Source organism: Rutilus rutilus, assembly GCF_951802725.1.
Source record: "Rutilus rutilus genome assembly, chromosome: 8".
NCBI classification, from domain to species: Eukaryota; Metazoa; Chordata; class Actinopteri; order Cypriniformes; family Leuciscidae; genus Rutilus; species Rutilus rutilus.
In genome coordinates this window covers 28,154,292-28,175,673 of record NC_140222.1, presented here as the reverse complement: position 1 = coordinate 28,175,673, position 21,382 = coordinate 28,154,292, and the positions used below count along the sequence as shown (strand labels likewise).

General features: G+C 37.1%; 1 protein-coding gene across 26 annotated transcripts in view; it reads left to right on the top strand.

Annotated features, from left to right (window-relative positions):
- celf5a (cugbp, Elav-like family member 5a) overlaps window positions 1-21,382 on the top strand; it is a 219,096-nt gene that overhangs the window by 119,070 nt on the left and 78,644 nt on the right. For all 26 annotated transcript variants that reach the window (XM_084416132.1, XM_084416118.1, XM_084416114.1 and 23 more), the window contains exon 3: window positions 4,009-4,057. In XM_084416132.1, coding sequence (XP_084272258.1) covers window positions 4,009-4,057 — 49 coding nt within the window. The remainder of the gene's footprint in view (window positions 1-4,008; window positions 4,058-21,382) is intronic.

Sequence of the window (21,382 nt, the reverse complement as noted above, 5' to 3'; positions counted from 1 at the left end):
TTTATTTATAATAATATGTTTTATATTCTAATGTATTGTTTATTTTATTTGCTTAAATGATTTGCATATAATCTAAATATTATTCACAGGCTAATAAGCCTTTAGCATTTTGTTACATATTCAAAACCATAACTCCATCTGTTCCCACATTTGTTTAAAATGAACTGACATATAGTATACAGTATTTTTGAGAATATTAGTGTGTGTGTGTAAATGTGCGTACCTCAAGTGTAAGGCATCCCATTAGAGGTGAGAAAAATGCAATAAACTCAGTTCCGTCGATACTAAACGTACAAGGGAGAAACACATTGCTCTTAGGAAAACAAATGGACCATTACACCAGCATTTTATGACCAGGACAGTGACTAGTTAGAGAGGTGAATCCATAAACCTTACGCAAAAGTCCAACGTGTTAGAAATGCATCTCACTGATGGCGTTTACACGAGGTAGTTCTGAATGTGTTCCCTTGCCCAAAACAAAATCTCCTTTATTACCAGACGTCGCATCCATCCACAGTGTTGCATGCATATTGCGAAGTATCTATAAATGCTAATGTGGGCAACTGTTTGTGTTTGTCAAATGATTTGTTTGAGATGGGTATATCTCACAGTTAGGTCTATTGGATTGTGTTTGTGTTTATGCTTGAGAACATCTGAGTAAAAATGTTGTTCTTTGCAATGGAGAAATCTCTTGCAGTGCATTACTGTATTTCAAAAACACATTTTTTTCTTTTTTCTTTAACCGGAGTCTAAGACAAAGCTACTGAACTCCGACCTTCAGAAGAATTACATCTTTTGCCTTTTCCCCTTTGCACAAAGAGTTAGACCATGCTAGTTATTATTTACGATGGATAAATTTATGGAATAATTTCTCCGAGGAAGGTTATTCAGTTCCTCAAGGTGAAAATGGATACGTTTAACACTTAATGAATCTGGCCTGGCTCTCTTCCTCATATATCAGCATGTTATTAAGGCTTTTTAAAATCCCATTATGGTGTTTCTCCTTGAACAAGTCATGCTTTTATGGGACTGGCCTGTCTTTAAAACTGACCTTTTTTTCGGTTGGACAGTAAAAGAAAATATGTTGAGGAGAAAGGCAAAATGTTGATCCTGTTATCTCTCAAACGTTTCCCAGGCCTTTGAATTGGCGTCTGCATGAGACGAAAGTTGCTGCAGCGTTCATAAAGGCTTAATTTCAGGTTACAGATGGCTGGGGAGCCTGCAAAGGGCGCTTTGCAAATTTGGGTAATCTTGTCGCAAATCTCTGCACAGCTCTTGGCTCTTTTTCATCCAAACTGGGCCTGCTGTGTTGCTATTAGCAGTTTGTTTTGGATCGATAGAAAGCTCCCATTGGATTACGATGCTGGGGAATGGATGTTATAGTGTAAAAGTAGGCCTTTAGGACAGGATCTGTCCTGTTTTTCAACAATTAAAGAAAGTTCTCTCGAATGTAACATAACTTTAAAACACTATCAGCTTTTATGATTATTACTTTTATTACTGGTAATATATGGGGTACTATACTTTCAAACCAGTGATGTCACTGAATAAACCCTGATATAGATGTCAGGATGGATCTTTTATCATCCTCTTATTCATGCAAATGCTTTTAAACCATTCACTCTCTACAAGACACAAAAGAAAACACAGTGCGGTACTGGTGCACGTCTGTGAGTCTCCTGTCTGTGTGATACACACACGACTCGTGCGCACATAAAGACATCACTTGAACCGACAAAAACACACATAATTATGTCAAAATGCCCATTTTGTCAAGTATCCCTGCAAGCAAAAAAGTCTTATATGAACGTAAAGAGTTGTGAGAAAATATGTATCTGATCCGCGTGATATGCGCCAGGTCTTAAAGTGACAGCAGCCTAATAAACCTGCTGCTGTGATGTCATTAATGTTAATCAAAGAACAAATTACAGATAAAATCACTCACTGCTTTTGACTGAATACCTTTTATAGCATTAATAAGGTTTAATCTGTGAAGACTGTGAAGTGTTTGATAACTTTATTCAATTTCTGTATATATCCTACCTGTTGGACCTATCTAAAAATCTGATGTATTGAAGGGCACAGGTAAATGTGACATTTATTATAATGGGTTTATGTGTAGATTGTTTTAAGTTCACTTACATTAAAAGATGTTATATTTTTTTTTAAAGCCTTATAAATGTTAAAATTGAGAACTTTCAGTTATACTGTAATGCTGAATGACTATAATTAATGGCTAAAATTGAGAACATTTCATAGAGACAGTAGGGGTATTGGCCTTGATTCATAAAAAAATGTTATTAAACAAATATTTTAAATATAGGCTACTGTGTTTGTTGTTTCTACATTAATTTGAAGTTTATATGTGAAATTATTACAATATAAAATATGATTTTTTTTTTTATGTTTGGTGTGATAATCACGATTAATTACAGAAAAATGTGCGATTAATTAGATACATACATATATATATATATATATATATATATATATATATATATATATATATATATATATATATATATAGTTGCTGTACTGCTCCAAAAATCAAACAGTCTGCACTTACAGTACTCCGTTCTACATTACATCCCCAGGTAAGAATAAATGGGAGCACAGAAAAACCTTTTGAACATCCTTTGATCCCGCAGCTAAATCCTTTTTGAATCCTTGAACGACGGGCAGAAGATGGAAAAAAAAAAAACAAACAAAAAAATATATATTTTCATTCTGTTTGGCTCAAGATTTTAGAATAAGAACCAGTCGAGAAAGCTTCAACCTTTGCAGGGATAATGGGAAAAAAAATTGTCGAGCAAAATACGGAGCACAAAAACTGTGATGACAGAGGCATCTAATCCAACAAATGCCATTCTTATCAGGCTTTAGTAGATTACTGTGAGCCTTCTACCCACAGAATCCCTCCTTTCCAGACACTCTCCACAGCCTAAGGGGCAGGGATCAATAGGGCTTCATTGATCTCTCTCTCTCTCTCTCTCGTGGCTGCCTCCACTTTAATTGTTGTTGCATTTCACTTCCTCCTTGCTAGACACTGTAACCAAGCGAGCATGGCAAAGCAAACATAAAACAACTTGCTGATCAGACTAGAGACTTTTTGAGAGGAGTAAATGGACTTTGAGATAAAAAAAATAAGCTTATTTTATGTTAGAGTTGTTGTATTTTATTCCTGATTTGAAATGTGTCATTGAAACTTTTCGCCATTTTTTTGCCAAAAGTTTTAGAGATTTCAACCTTTTTATAAGTAGATGAGGGGCTGTACAGTAGCAATATGACCACTAGGGTTGGGTACCGTTCACATTTTAACCTGAAATTTGGTTCCGGTACCCAAAGGTACCTTTTTTTCCGTACTTTAGGCATGTTTACCTCAATAACTGTACAGAAACTAAGTCATTTGTAGAGGTGTTATTGACATTATTATCGTGGTTGCTGTCTGCCATTGTCTGTGATGCTTGAATATTAATAAAAACAACCATTTTAGTAATATTATTATTATTTTCTATGAAATGTTTTGGTTTTGTTTGTCGGTGCCATTAAAGGGACACAACCCTAATGACCACTAAGTGGACCAGGCAATATAAATCAAACATGCTATAGGATTTTGACTCGAGGTGCGCATGGAACCTGGCACTGCTATAATGATTGGAAGTCATTTTAGAGGCATGAATAAAATAGCAATCAATGCACACACGTGACATTTGTAAATATATTTATTTCAGATGGATAAAATAAAGTGTCTAGAACTGTGCAGCACGTCAAAAATAGAAGTCAACTGAAGGCATGCTGGTACAAATCACCACTCTTGTATTTTGTATGTTTAAGGGACAATGAGTACCCTGCAAAGTGACATATGGATATTTGCATTTGATCAAAATTTAGACAGGATTGTTTTGTGTTGGACATAAGCTCAACAGGCTGTAGGCTTATTGCGGTGACAGCAGTTTCCTGTGCCTGAACTAACCCCTTGTCTTGTCTGTACTGTTTTTCTTCTTCCAGATGACTCGCCCCATCCAGGTGAAGCCAGCTGACAGCGAGAGCCGTGGAGGTAGTTGTCTTGTTCTTTTTTTTCTTTTTTTCTTGATGTAGCTTTTGTAACTACTTTTGTAACATTACTTCTTTATTCTCCTTGCTGAAAAGACCATCAAAACTGGCCAGCGTTGGTTGTGTTTTGAATGCTTTTACCTAACGAGATCCTGGTGTACTGATTTCCCCACCAGGCTTCTAGACTTTTTCGTTCAATTATTTCCAGAAAAAGTCAGGATGGTTGAGATAAAATCCACTAGCTAAACCACCATAACAATTCACTGAAATTGGTGCTAGCCTAAGCTGCTCTTTTCAGCAGGGTTTTTACCTACCTTCCTATCTTCACAATTGTTTTTCTCTGACTCTCTCTCCATCTATCTGATGGATGCCTAGATTATTCATTTTAATTAAGGAGGCCATGGTGCTGGTGAACGGAAGGGAAGTGGCTTCTGCTGCCTGTCTAACCTTGCTTCCCCTGCCAAGACCATTAACGACACACTGTAAATTAAAAAGTAATTAGCTTAGATATTGGAACGGGAGCCCTGAGCCCCAAACCCCCAACTTGATGTCTGGTCAAATCAAGGGGCGTATTGTAAACAAAAGGTGTAAATGCCATAGAGATGGATGTTGGGGGGGGAGGTAGAGCAAGGTTGGCCGAGGATGCACAACTTGCCTAACAATCAATTATATTGCAGGACACTTGCCAAGTACCTCGGTTCTAAGTCTCTAGCATGTGATCTGCTGTTTACTGTAAATAGATCCGTCTATTGAAATCACCCACATAAACATGGTGGAGGGTTTTTTGTGCTTGAAAAGGTGTAAAATAGAGCCAAATAGGTATTTTTCTAGGGAATGATGGTCAATCTTGTGATTCTTTTAATGGTCTAAATCAGGGATCTGCACAGTTTCACAGATTTCATTTCCAACCTTAATCAAACACGTCTGAACAAAGTCTTGAGGATTGCTGTAAAATTAGGTGTGTTTGATTAGATTTGGAACTAAAATCTGTGGGACAGTGTCCCTCCAGGAGCAGAGTTGTCCATTCCTGATCTAAACAGACAACTAAGATTACATTCTTTTGTCGTTCCAGAGGACGTTAAAAAATCAATGACCCTTAGTAACTAAAAAAGAAAATGTTCCCAATTTGACCACACGGCAGATAAAAGGATCTTTAAGGGAATGAGATAAACCATTAGGAATGGGTCAACAAAATCCCAAAAAGCCTTCCCCAGCAATTTTTGGAAAATGGCGAACGTCAAAGTCTCACATCCAAATGGTCCATCGCAGCAGTAGACAAGCAGGCCTTTGTAGAGGAGATTGATGCCTCATAAAGCCCCATTGATTTTGCCATTGTAGAGGTGTGTGTTCGCATTGACTCTGACACTTTGCTGTCTTTGGGCTTCCCTGTGAGTGGCCAGCCTTAGCGCTCCCTAGGCGCCCATTGGGTTTCCTTGGGTCCCTTATTGCCTTCCTCTCGGTGGCCATGTTGGAGATGAAGAGTGTGCTTAAGTCAGGCCCAATAGTTGCACATCATCCTAAATGAACAGCTCAAAGTAGCACCCCAGGAGCAATTCAACACCATTGTGACTTTAATGGTTGCAGGGGATTTCTTCCCCAACCCCAAATCCTAGAGTGTGTCCTGCTTTGACAGACTTGGTATTGCTTAATGCAGTGCTTGCCAGCTACTGTATGTATGCTAATGCTACTTTTTTTCATGGACACGTCCTCCAGTCCCTAGGGTAGTTGAGGATCCATGCATTAGGACTTAATTACGTTTCTTACTCTAATTCCGAGGTGGCACCCAGATGGACACTGGTTATTCTCTCGAGTTCAAGCGGGTTGACTGTTGGGACCCTCGGTGGCTTCAGTTCTAATTACTCTCATAATCTCATTAAGTGGTTGAAAGGTCACCACACCTGTTCAAAGAAAAACAAAGGAAGAGATCTTCTAAACCTCAAGAAACCTTCTCCACAAGGGCTTTCTGTCACTGGTTATTAAGTCTATAGAGCTAATGTGATTAAATAGTTCTTCCAGATGCATTTCTTTAATCATTTCAATCTGTACGCGGTCATGGATTAGAAAGAATCTCCTGGTTGGGTCACCTGATTGACATGCTGCCTAGTTAAATTAATATTGTGATGGGTTATATTAAAAGAACAGTGTGCTGGCTGATGTCATGTGCATTTTTGAATTTATGAGGGCCTCTTAAGTGCTTTAAGAGTTATTTCAAGAAACCATTGTCAACAACATAGCTTGGGTGGTTCTTGTACCATTTTTGTTAGCGAGAATTTGAAGGACTTCTGCCCAAGTAAGTGTGTCCATGCTGAGCAGAAAAGGAAGGGAATTTTGAAAATAGAAATTATAGCATGTTTGACTGACAACTCCCTCTGTATCACCCGAGCCTTTTTATATTAGTCCTCATCTCCAGATAACAGCATGTTTGCCTTATTGAACACTTTTCTATCCTTGCTCTGTTATGCAGCATGTGTCATTAAAAAGAGCTTTGGGGACAGATTGTACACTCACATACACACTCTCTCTCCTTCTCCCCTGGTATCTCTGATATGAAACAGATTGATTTTGCTTCACAGGCAAGCCTGATGACTGGCACAGGCTGGATATAAAGGTGGCTGCTATTGCTTTTTGAAGGCCTGTTCAATGCCTCTCAGAGGCATTTGAGCTATAACACAGGATAAATCAGCTTTAGTCGCTTTGATCTTCTACCCCCCAAAGTCCCACCCCCTTGAGCAGATACCCCCAACACCAACCATCTTGTCCTTTTTCAGAGTAGAATCATCCCGACGACAGGTTTCATCTCTTAATTTTCCCCCCAGCCTAGAAATAAGAATTGCCCCACACAGGCCAGTTGGTCCATGGAAGCAGTTGTTTGAAATTTGCCAGCTCTCTTGGTGATCTTCCTATTCTCCTTTAGGGGTTGATAAATTAAATAATGTAGTGTATTATTATTATTAACTACAATAACTTTTACCTGCTATTTTTTTTTTTTTGCATGTTCATGTGCATATCATGGACATGTTTAAAATCTCCCTGAAAAAAAATGTGTACATCTTTTGTTGTTTTTAGTCTTGAACGTTGAATGTTATGTATTAATTAACCTTTTTCTCAAATATAATGTTTATTTAAATCTTTAACTCTTTAGGGAAAGGGTTTGGGACCCTACCATACATTTGGAATTAAGTTCCAATGTGTCTCAAATGAAAATTTTGCCACAAACGTGTGCTTCAACACATTGAAAAAACATGCACATACTGAACCTCTCAACTAAAATGGAACAGGTCAATTTTCCCCTCAGCGTCTTGACTAAATTCTAGGTTCCACTCGTGGTTAAGATTCAGCCGCACTTCACCATGCCTGCATTATCTCCAGTCTAAAGGATAGTGGGCACGATTGCATGAATTTGCTCGGATGTGACAGTCAGGGGTAGATGTGGAGTGTGTCATTGAGTGGGGTGAGCACTGTGGAATAATGAGTTCATCGGATGGGAACCTCTTACAACATGCACAAGCATGCTAGCTTGCACACTAAAAGAAGAAGTTGGTGGAATAAGCCTGTAATGAGCAAAGAAGGACGAGTGCAGCATAAGTAATTGTAGCTTTTTTTTTTTCTCAGAAAAGGGAAACAAGGGTCTAGATTACTGCTTTCAGTTACGCTTGGCTGGTCCAAAGGTCTGAAAAATATTTGTTAATCCTCTTCACACATGCATAGGCTAAGATGCATGTTTAAGAACCCATCCGCCTATAGCTGTGAGTATTCTTTAAGTCATCTGTGCACCTGGACAAAGAATACAATTTTGCTGGAAGATATATTCACACAGTGGATGCCATGAAATGTCATTTCTAGTAGAAATAAGGTAGCTCACTTGAAGATATATGGCATCTGCTCCATAAATAGCTATATAATTTCATTAACTCTTCAGTCTAAGTTTGCATTAGCTTTAGTAGCTCCATTTTGGGGAGGAGAAATAAGGTAGCTTGTATCTTAAGGTTTCCAAATACTGTTGAAACAAATTGGCTTCAATTAACATTTCAAGCTAGCGGGTTCCCAGACAGAGGACGGCAATTGAAGGAACATATTTCAACCGCTGATTCTCTCGTCATTCTCAGCCTCAACATGCACATAATCGTACACGCAGCGGTCGGGATTTAATTTCAGCCCGTCTGTGCAAGCGGACCACCAAAGGTTACTGTTGAACACAAGAAGTAAAGGTCAGAAATCATGTTTAGTTTTCCTCCAGCTGCGAGGTAATTCCAGCCAGCAGATTGTGTCCCCGCCGAGGCAAGGCAGAGGAGCCTGGCGCAGAAGGGCGAGCAGGCACAAGGTTATCCAGTCAGTACTGCCGCCGCAGCCCCTTCGCTGTCACCCCTAATAAGAACTGCTCCCTTATCACTGCTACAATCACCTTGAGAAACAAACTCTTCTTGCCTTTTTTCCTTAGAGAAAGGCATGGACAAAGGTGGTAGGCTTTCAGTCTGCCATTCTCATAATGATTTATCTGCTTGTATCAAGTGGGAAGAATGAAGATAGGTTGATGAAACTTGTTTTCCTCTATCTCGGACTAAAGAGTTTGGAAAATACAAGTCAGATTGAATAGCGTAGATGTTGTTGTTTACGTTTTCTTTTCCCAAGACTCTTATCACATCTAGTATTAACCCTACACACAGAATCCTTGGTGTCGCTTCCAGGTTTTTTAAAGAAACTGTTCACTTATCCCCTTGTAAAAAAAAAAACATTAAGAAAATTCTGTCATAATTGAATCACCTTCGTGCTCTTTTTCAAGCTGGACATTGACATGTCAGGCCAAGTGATGTGAATGATTGGTTGCTGCATGGGTCTACAGTAAGTAATTGTTTAGTGCTAAATTTGAATATTCTGAAGCTCGAACAAGATTTCAAAGCCATTTTTGAATGTTACTTAAATTTAACACATGACTTCAGAAGACTTGGAATACAACGCACAAGTTCTGACTCATTCTGTTAATTATATTCACGCACTGACATTGTCATCTGCCGCTTTAATTGCTCAAAAGTCTGATTGGCTGTCAATGATTTTTATCATTCATCAGCTGGGAAAAAAATACTTTCAAAGGGATTCCAATGATATTGTTCCTTTTGTGTTATTGTTATAGTTGTGCTGTCCCTATTCTCACAGAATTTGAACGATTATCAAAACTTTGGCCCTTCACTTTGCATTCAAGTTATACATTTTATCAAGTTCATGGAAATGGGAATCGAACCCATGACCTTGGTTTTTGATGCGTTTTGTGAATTTTGAAGATTTCAGATTCCATTGACTTTCATTGTATGGAAAAGTGCAGCGACTAAACATCACCTTTTGTGATCTTCGGAATAAAGAAAAGTAATACGGGTTGGGAAAGACATGAGGGTGAGTAAATGATGCCAGAATTCATATTTATATTTATATTCATATTCATATAGACTACCTTGGTAAACAGCTTTTGCCAGAAAGACATTGCAGGTATATCATCTTCACCAGCAAAACTTTGCTCGATTGGTTCACTAACTTGACCATACATAACCAGTATTAACTAGCATAAACTAGGACTTGAAGTATTTTATTTATTTTTTTTTCAGAATCCAATTTTTTTTGACTGTATGCTTGCTGCTGGAGAACATTGTTCTTACATGTGTACTCCATTTTGCTGGGTGGCTGTTGCTAAGTGGGCCAATGTCCTGGCTGATTGCATAGGCTCTGAAGCGAGCTCTTGAGGTGTTCTGATTGGTCGGACAGGTCAAAAAGAGCGGAGCCAAATCACTGCAATCACCAGGCTGCTGCCTCTCTCAGCACTAATGACAGTCCTTCATATGCAGCCGTCTCATTAAAGCTATCATGTTCTCCAGTGCCAAACACACTCATGCACGCACACAATACGTCTGTCATATTCAGGACACACGAGGACATATTTCATCTTGCATGCCCGAGCATTCCACAAAAAAATGTCAGTCTCACCTTCTTACACATGAAGGACAAGATTGATTTGTGATTCCACTTAATACGCACACATGCATGTTTACTTGGCTTTTTATATGCAGACATTACATTTATATGTGGATAGACTTCTATTGTTTTTATATAATGCTAATGACAGATACAAACTAAAAAAAACATTGGTAACATGGCTGTACATTTTTAAATTGCGTTGATTTAGTGCATTTCATTTAAAGAAAATATTTTTTTGCATTTTTTTTTTTTATCTGTCAGAATTAAATTATATTATTAATTTGGGGGCAAATATTGATTTACAGCACTATTATTCTTCAGTCTTTTTTCAAGGATGTCCCTTTAGGTCACATTTAGGTAATGTCTAATATTTCTCATGCCCTAACCTTGTACATAAACCTCACAGAAACCTGTATGCTTTTTTATTTTCTTTAAGATTTTATTTACAAGGTTTATTAAACTATTTTTCTCATGAGTACAATTGGCTTTGTCCAATGCAAGCAAGTTTTATGATCCTTTTGGGTTCAGTTGATCCCCAAAATGTAGGTAAAGCCTATCCGTTTGACAACAACACTGGAAATACTCACAAGACAAACAAATACAGAAACATGCTGCAAATAGCACAATGCAAACAAATACTCATAACGCAACCAAATACTCACAATGCAACCAAATACAGAAACGTGCTGCAAATACTCAACAAAACCACATATTCTCACAACGCAACCAAATAAAGAAACGTGCTGCAAATACTCACAATGCAACCACATACAGAAACACGCTGCAAATACTTACAACGCAACCGAATATAGAAACGCACTGAAAATACTCACAATGCAACCAAATACTCACAATGCAACCAAATACGGAAACATGCTGCACATACTCACAATGAAACCAAATACTCACAATGCAACCGCATACAGAAACGTGCTGCAAATACTCAACAAAACCACATATACTCACAATGCAACCAAATAAAGAAATGTGCTGCAAATACTCACAACAAAACCAAATACTCACAATGCAACCACATACAGAAACACGCTGCAAATACTTACAACGCAACCAAATACAGAAACGCGCTGAAAATACTCACAATGCAACCAAATACTCACAACGCAACCGCATACAGAAACGTGCTGCAAATACTCAACAAAACCACATATACTCACAATGCAACCAAATAAAGAAATGTGCTGCAAATACTCACAACAAAACCAAATACTCACAATGCAACCACATACAGAAACACGCTGCAAATACTTACAACGCAACCAAATACAGAAACGCGCTGAAAATACTCACAATGCAACCAAATACTCACAACGCAACCGCATACAGAAACGTGCTGCAAATACTCAACAAAACCACATATACTCACAATGCAACCAAATACAGAAACGCGCTGAAAATACTCACAATGCAACCAAATACTCACAATGCAACCAAATACGGAAACATGCTGCACATACTCACAATGAAACCAAATACTCACAATGCAACCACATACAGAAACACGCTGCAAATACTTACAACGCAACCAAATACAGAAACGCGCTGAAAATACTCACAATGCAACCAAATACTCACAATGCAACCAAATACGGAAACATGCTGCACATACTCACAATGAAACCAAATACTCACAATGCAACCACATACAGAAACGTGCTGCAAATACTCAACAAAACCACATATACTCACAACGCAACCAAATAAAGAAATGTGCTGCAAATACTCACAATGCAACCACATACAGAAACACGCTGCAAATACTTACAACGCAACCAAATACAGAAACGCGCTGAAAATACTCACAATGCAACCAAATACTCACAACGCAACCAAATACTCACAATGCAACCAAATACAGAAACATGCTGCACATACTCGCAATGAAACCAAATACTCACAATGCAACCACATACAGAAACACGCTGCAAATACTTACAACGCAACCGAATACAGAAACGCACTGAAAATACTCACAATGCAACCAAATACTCTCAATGCAACCAAATACAGAAACACGCTGCACATACTCACAATGCAACCACAAACAGAAATGCGCTGCAAATACTTCGAACAAAACCAAATACAGAAACAAACTTCAAATAGCACGGACCAAAACGGGAATGTTTCAAGGGGACCCCAACAAGTGACTAACTTGTCTGGGACATGCTTAATGTTCACTGTCTACTCGTCAGTGGTGTTGTCGATGACCTGAAAGGTGAGTTTTTTTGCTTGTTTTTTACATCCTGATTGCATGTGGGTTGTATTTACAGCGCGTTTCTGTATTTGGTTGCGTTGTGAGTATTTGGTTGCATTGTGAGTATTTTCAGCGCGTTTCTGTATTTGGTTGCGTTGTGAGTATTTGCTGCACATGTGTTGTCAAACTGATGAAGATGTTTTCTTAATTTGCTGGCGTTTTCTTCAGTTGCAGCTCTCCCGGCTACTGTACAAACCTGATTTAGACACTCACAAAATTGAGAAATGTTCTTTAGAAAACTATATAATAGTCACAGCAGTGCCAACACATATATAGACACACACACACAAGTTCACACAGGTCAGGGTAATGCGTTGGAGAGTCCGAAAAGCCCAGATGGGGCGGGCCAGGGCCCAGGCGCTGTGCGGGGAGAGCAGCTCCTTTAGCAGATGGGAGGAGATTACGACAGACTACATCCAGAACTGCTTTGAGACCCAGCTCATTCTAACACACTGCCTGTGAGTCTTACATCACACACACAGACACACTTTTTGGCAGGCCTGAAAATACCTCAAGGTTTTTCCGTGGCAAGTGAGCAAACTCAACCTGATGAATATTACATGTAAAATCCAAGGATGGATTACAGCACAAGCATCCTTAGACATAATGCGAGTCAGAATTCAGATTTAGTCAGTGTGTTGGTTCTATAAACCACTTTTTTTCTTTTTTTTTTTCGGTATTTGCCTGAATTTGTACATGATTTTTGCCCCTTTTCTCAGCTGAATACAAACTATAGTCAGCTGAATACAAACTATAAACAATTTCAAATTAGGGCACATTTTTGTGTGCTTTTTTATATTTCCTAGATCTGTTACTGATCTCTCCATTTTTTTTTTTTTTTTATAATTGTGTTTGATTAAAACTTCATAGACTTTTTTAAAGTATGTATTATACTTGCATTTGCACGTGTTTTTTGTTAAAGCTACACTGTGTAATTTTTTTAGTTGATTCTTAGCAAAAAACACAAAAAAATATATGTGCTCATTAATGTATATTTACTTCTTTCAAGTAATAAAGTATTCTCGTAAGTTTATAATCTGCCATTGAAAGTACATACGGGTGAGGGGTTCGAATGCCGGTCGCCATGTTGCCCCTCCATCTTGAAACTACATTAGCCAAAGAGGGACATACCTGTAAATTCAAGCTTCGCCTTTCGCGCTTTACACTCAGTGACACAGAGACGAATGCGAGGGGGAGATTACTCGCGACTGCCGGCAGATTTGAAAGATTGCTGATGGAGGATCACGCCTATTTTCGAGGACATGTAGCAGAGTCGCCAAGGAAGCGAAAGAGAGAATTAAAACGTCAACGTGACAGGCAAATCAGCAAGACCAAAGTCAATACTGGAGTAACTTTTCCCAGATGGAAAGAGCTCATGAGGAGCAAAGATTTTAAAACGGACGCCGAAGTTGCCTGCTTTCTTCTCGACAGGCAATTCAGCCTATTTGTGTAAATTCGAAGTTTTATAGTTGCTTGTCTAACCATAGCATGGTTTTGCATAACGCCAGAACGACCTCTAGTATAACTTGCGTTACTTTTCCTCACGTCAATGGTGAAAAAGTATTGTTTACCTTGTAACATAAATCTGTGCTGCGACGGATCACAGGTGATGAATAGTTTTAAAGGCGCAATTGGACGAAGTCGAACTGGAAGCCATGTCAATCTTGGAATAATACGGCCACCGTAGGAGTTAAAACGCCCTCGAAATTGAAAGGAACAGAAACGAATATTCACTGGGTAGTCATATACAATTTCACCGCTAGATGGGGGAAAATATCACACATTGTAGCTTTAAAGTATAATCTATTTGAGTCGGTAAACGACCCTGATCAACGGAGCGATGGAGAGAGATTTTAAGACCAATCCGATGGGCAGTTTCGGGGACCGTCTAATCTATCAGTAAGAAAGATTTTCAATAACTGCACTTTTGTCTGTAATTCTTTTATTCTATAATTTAGCATGCTTCAATTTCAGCCTGGAAAAAGCCTTTAAAACACTTTGAAGGAAGCTTGGCCGATGGAAAAGAAAAATGCTACAGTTCAAAGAAAGTCAAATGACAGCATATGCCGGCTGCTTTTTAAGAGAGATACTTAAAAAGTGTCTGAAATGAGACTAATGGATATCTGAAGAAGACTTCTGGATGAAAACATGAGGGAATTTTTTTTTTTTTTTTCATTGGTGTCTGTACAGCATATAGCTATATATAAATATGTCGTTCGTTAGCAACAATTCATCCTCCATCATTTCTCGAATTGGCACCGGTCCCGCCGCTATAATGTGATTCATCATCATCTTAAAAGCGAGCACTAGGGAATAGATGCTCGCTGCTCTCCTGTGCAGCTTAAGCTGAAATTATGAAATTCTGGGTGCAAGTCGATGCAATTCTTCTTCGCACCAAAGGGTGCAAATGCCTTGATGGGGCTTGCCCTCTCAAAGAGCTTTTTCCCCCCCTTTTTTTTGCTCCTTCGCTCCATTTGTCAGCTAGACCAAACACGTATCATTTACAGGTACATTATTTATGATGCTTACCACACCTCCAAAAATACCCGAGCAGCAGACAGACACCAGACCTTGGCAGATACACATGGGTACGGCGGGGGACTCCAGGAGCAATGCACCATTAAAGAGAGCCCATGCTGCTTCAGAGGGCACAGCAAAAAGGCTTTAAACGACGCCTGCTCACTATAACTGAGAACTGTGTGTGTGCGCGTGTCATGTTGTCCGGCATGGGCTGCTGATTACCCCGCCAGGCAAGGCAAATGAGAGTGCAGGTAATGGAGAAAGAAATGCTCACTAGTCGGTTGTAAAAGCCTCGCAGTTAGAAGATCTGTAACCTTTGCTGTGAAGCGTGAACAAAACGTCCAGCACATTAGCATCGATAACTGTGCTCTCCCATTATGTACCTGTGGATTTTTTTTAATACTCGCTGTGAAGAGGGTTTTGTCACCCTTACCAAGGCTCAACACTGAGGATTTGTATTGTTGACGGGATTGGGCTGTCAACAATAATAGATTTATTTCTTTTTAGCCACTTTTTTTATTTTACTTTTAATATACTTTTTTTAAATTACGTCTATCTATCTATCTATCTATCTATCTATCTATCTATCTATCTATCTATCTATCTATCTATCTATCTATCTATCTATCTATCTATCTATCTCGCCAGTAAACCCTCTTTTGCTAAAGACACGTGGTTATTTTTGCGTCAAAATGTATTTATTTAAATGAATAGTGCAAGGTTTGCGCTAGTCAATTATTTACTGATATGTGCGCCATTATTTAACTTTTTTTATGTTAAACTAGGCGCTAACTTGCACTGCTCTTGGTAGATTCCATTGGTTTTTATGGAAATCATCCATACTGAACTTTCCATTCCCATCGATGCTTTTTTGGGATTTCGCTCTCATGCTATAATTTGCCCTGTTTAGTAAATCTGGTCCTTTGTCCCATATTTATATCATATGATATACAGTGCAATGCATAAGTTAATACACCCATGCTAAAGTTGACTAAAAAGAGGAATAAAAAATCATATTTTGGAAATTGAACTTAATGCCTTAATTTAAAAAATTAGGAAAAATCCAACCTTTAAGGACACCAATTTTCTTTGTGAATGAATAATGTATCGTAAATAAATAAATGTTCTTCCTTAAAATACATGGTGCATAAGTGAGTACACCCCTATGTTAAATTCCCATAGAGGCAGGCAGATTTTTATTTTTAAGTATTTTTTTACATTTTTTTTTAGGATACTATGCATCCTGATAAAGTTCCCTTGGCCTTTGGAATTAAAATAGCCCCACATCATCACATAGCCTTCACCATACCTAGAGATTGGCATGGGGTACTTTCCATAAGATCATCTCTCAATGCAAATCAAACTAGCTATTAGGCTAACTGAAATAAAACCATGCCAATCTCTAGGTATGGTGAAGGCTATGTGATGATGTGGGGCTATTTTAATTCCAAAGGCCAAGGGAACTTTATCAGGATGCATAGTATCCTGGATCCATGAAGTAACTGGCCTTTAAAAATAAAAATCTGCCTGCCTCTATGGGAATTTAACATAGGGGTGTACTAACTTATGCACCATGTATTTTAAGGAAGAACATTTATTTATTTACGATACATTATTCATTCACAAAGAAAATTGGTGTCCTTAAAGGTTGGATTTTTCCTAATTTTTTTAAATTAAGGCATTAAGTTCAATTTCCAAAATATGATTTTTTATTCCTCTTTTTAGTCAACTTTAGCATGGGTGAATTAACTTATGCATTGCACTGTAGTTATCATATTAATATCACTCGAGTGACGATTCCAGATGATGACAGAATTTTTGGGTGAGCTATGCTTTTAATACCCATTTAATACATATTAATCTCATGCCGTTATTCATGCAATTGTAATTGCAGTGTAAATGCATTCATGCCACATCTGAGCTGCAATACATATTCTGTAAATATATTTACCAATTCAGATGCATATGTTTCCTATGGCTGTCAAAAATAAAACGTAAATTTCTGCGATTCATATATTCTGTTCAAAGTATTCGAAGCAATTAATGCATCATCCCCTTTTGTTCTGGCATCCTTTGGCTCTAGTTACAGTATAATATCATGCCGTCTTGGTTCCACTCACGAGAGTTCGACTGAGGATAGTCCACAGATCGACATGTATATACACAGATATACACTTTGTCATTCAAAGCATTTTTCCAAGTCAATGTTTTTCATGTTCCAGCAAAAGTCTCTCAATATTATACGTAAAATGAAGACAGGACAGAAAAAAACACACAACTTGTACTAGAACAAAGCTTGTTCTTATTTCCCCCTTGTAATAAACATGATGGGACGGGTAAGAACATAAAGATATTGGAAGGCTTCAAATGACTGCCGTTACCTTTGGCTACAGGAACTCTGACCTGACACCTGAACCAATCTGTCTGGAGAACATGAACTTCAAAGAGCACTTTGATGGCAGAGGAGGCTTATTGGATAGATCAGAGCATGAGGGGCTTTTCACTTCAGATTAGCTTCCCTGACGCGAGCTCATGACTAATAATAGAGATGCACTATCATAAAAAGGAACCAGGGATCTCGGTCTTGGAAAGGACGTAGCTTACGTGATCAGTAGGAGAATCAGTGCTAACAGCCACACGCGGACCGGCGACAACGGGTTAGCTTGAGATAAGAAGCTCTGTTCCTTTATATCTTTTTCAAATTATGTTTTTGGTCTGGCAGTGAGTACGTGTAAAGTTTGAGAGATGCAGCAATTGTGTGGATGCATTTCAAATAGGATGGGAATTGAATGAATCTGTTCCTCATTCTGTTTCAGTTTAACATCTCTGGTTTGTTAATTAAGTTTTGATTCATGTCAGAAGTATCACCTGTAGTTCTGTGAGTGAGTTGGATGTTAATTCAGTATCCACTCTGGCTGATTTAGTGAACTGTATAGTAATTTGAACTTAGTCTTAATAGCATAGCATACTACTATTACTATTTCTGCAGTATCACTATTAAAAATAAAGGTTATTTATTGCCATCCATGGTTCCATGAAGAACCTTTAACATCCATGGAACCTTTACATTGCACAATAGTATAGTATAAAAACCATTCTTTAGATAAAAAAAACTTTTCTACATTGTAGATACGGTAAACAAACAGAACAATAAAAGTAGTATGCTATCCCAACACCACATTTGAGACTGATTTGTGAATCTTTTTGAAAGAACTGGCTCACGAGAGTCGTCCACTCATGAATCATCATTAACAAACTAAGTTTGTATTTTTGCACTGTATCCATGTATGAATCTTTAACACCACAAATGTGCATTTAAAAAAAAAAAAATTTGATTTGATGCATTTTATTTATTTTATTGGTCTTTAACTGCCTTAACATTTTCAGTTTAGTCAACTCAAATATCCAAGTTGCCACCTAGTACAACTTCATTTCAAGTTGACTCAACTTAAAATCTAAAGGCAACACAAACTCTTACTTTTTTAAGCTAAAACATTATTTTATTTTATTTTTACAGTGTAAATACTTGAAGACCAAAAAATAAATAAAATACATCAAATCAAAATTGGCCATATTTATTAAATATGTATTTAAAAATGATATCAGTTCCAAATAAGATCCGATTCTGAATATCCAACCCTAGTTTTACATATTTTAAGAAGCACCAAATTGTTTCAGAGTGAAGAGGACTACTGATTAAATAAAAAAAAAATATTATTATTATTTTTTTTTTGCTTTTTTCCCCAACAGATGGCATAACAATATTCTGTAATAAATCTGGTTGAAAGCAGTTTGAAACAGTCAATCATTTTTTCTCCTGTGCATTTAAGAGAAACAGAATTGCATTTACTAGTCCATCACATCATCCGTACAGAAGTTCAGTACTTTGTTTTATTGTCACCTGGGATTTAAAAAATAAAAATAAAAATAGCCCAAAAATCTATTTAATGCATTGCATGGACAAAAAAACTTGGACTCCATTATGGACATCTGTCTCCTATTAATGTTGCGAGGGAATAAGGGAGAAGCAAATTATGCTTAAAGGAGAATTAATTTAGAGGAATGCTGGGACTGATTCAGAATGTTAACACAAAACCTTGAAGTCCCTGCTAGAGCGGGAATAGGCAAGGCCAATGCAATCTGGAGAGGCTTTTTAATCCATGCCGCATACCTGCTGTAACTCACAGGTACTGACAACAAGCATCAAACTGCGATATATCAAATCAAGCTATAAAGGACTGATAAGTCCTGCCGGCTTTAAAACTCGAAGGCAATACTAAAAGCTTAAGTGGGAATGTTCTTGTCCCAGGCTGACTGGAAAATCCTTGCTGTGAAACATGAGTGTCTTGCCTGTTGCCACCCTGAAATCTAATGTCAGTTGGTTCCCTAGCTTTGGCTGCTGGTAGGTGTGTCTTATGGATATTTTTAATACAATCTGCATTTTTTGATTTTGCACTGTGGGATCTTTGTGCTTCGTAAAAACATTGGGTTTTATTTACTAACTGTGCTCACACACTTACACACTTCTGTATGTTTGTTTTCATGCAGAAATTATGATTTACTAACAAGTTTGCAGTTCTAAAGTTTTTTTTTCTGTTATTTTTTTTTTAGGACCAACACAAAACACACATTTACAAAATTTTAAAAACATTTATTTTGTTAGGCCAAAATATCTGTTTGTTTGCTTACAAATTGTAGTGAATTATTACTATATATATATATAGTTTATAATTTAATTAATATTTTTAGTGTTTTAGTGTTTATTTATAACTTCAATATTTTTATACATTATTCTTTATATGCTATATAGTATAAATGATTATATTTTAAATAATCATTTAAATAAAAATAATTGTTTTACTATTTTTGTGTGGTTTAGTGTTTATTTAAAGATTCTGTGTAGTCATATATGAGTAATTATAATTATTTAATATTTATATGATACATTGTGCATGCATAATATATGTAATATAAATTATAACTATTAAATATCTAATTACAAATCATTTTAAATATGTTATAAATTATAAAAAATTATATTTTTGATTTATGTTTTTAATTATTTGCATTTTGTTTATTGTTTTAGTATTTCTTTATAAATGATATATATATATTTATATAATAAGGGTCAGTTTACACGACACCATTTTCAACTAAAAATGGAAAATAATACAGCGTTATAATAAAATAGCGTTTTTAGTCATTTTTGTGGATCCGAGATCATTTTGACAGTGTTGTCAGCTGTACGTGAAACTTCAAAAAATGCATAATTGTCATGTAATCGTACCCTAATAATCATAATTCATTATTTTTTATATATATATTATGATTTTTATGCTTCATATTATAAATTATATGCAAATGCTTTAATGTGTAAAACAATTTTATTTATTTTTTGCTTTAGTATTAATTTAAAAAATTCTTAGTTTATACAAGAATAATTGTAAATCTTTATATTATTCTTTTTTATAAAAGTGACCTTACTCTACGTTTTGATAGTGAATGAGACCCAATGTCTTATATGTTTTTCACATTTAAAGGTACAATATGCAAGAATTTTGCATTAAAATATCCCATAATCTCAAGGCCAGTGTTATATATTTTGTTAAGTTGATTACTTACAATATCCCAAATGTTTCCAACTATTTTTAAATCGTGAGAAAATTGCGATTTTAACCAAGGAAACGGGGCGTTAGAGCAGGGATGAGCTGGGAGTCGCCAGTCGATTGCGTCATATCCGCGTTACCCTCGGTTTCCGCTCGTACTGCGTGGAGTCCTGGACAAATGCGGAAGTTGTAGTTGTAGCGTCTATCAAGCAACAAACGTTAGCTTGTTTCTTGCAGTCGTTATGGAACACAGTCATTCTTTACCGATTGCAGCTAGTTCTGTCGACAAAGCATGCTTAATTTTATATTTTCCAAATGTAGCATTCGGTAATAGTTATGTTTATGTAAGGGAAGTATATATTGCTTTAGATTTGTGTTTAGTTTATTGACATTGTTTATCACGTCTGGTGTTTATGGCCATGTAAATAAATATAGCATGTGTTATACATAAAGATTAATCAGTATTTTGGCAAATGATGTGGGTATGTTCGAATGTACTTTTACAACAATTGTTTAGAACACGTAAAACTGCGCCACGTTATCACAACAATGAATTCGACATACAGTAACATCTATGATAACCAATTTAGTATTAAACCTTACTTTTCTTGCGGTTAATTCATTTTAATGAAATAAAAGTGTGATGAGGTTCAAGAGTCAGGAAGGAAGAAGACAGGGATCGGCGTGACTGGGACTCGTACTTTATTAAAATAAAACAAAACAAAGTCGTGCACAACGCGCATTCACCGTGGCAACCGCGACGGCACAAAACAGTTCAAAAATGAGAGCTCGGATCCACCGGTTTTCTTTCTCTGCGTCCAATTTTCTCTTCAGTCTCTCTCTCGTTCCAGCGCGCGGTTTAAAAGCGGTCTCTCCACGCGGATCACGGCAATAAGACACAGGTGTTCGTCATTTGCACTTGACCTACTTGCTCGTCTCTTCTCTCTCCCATTACAGACCGCGCTGAACC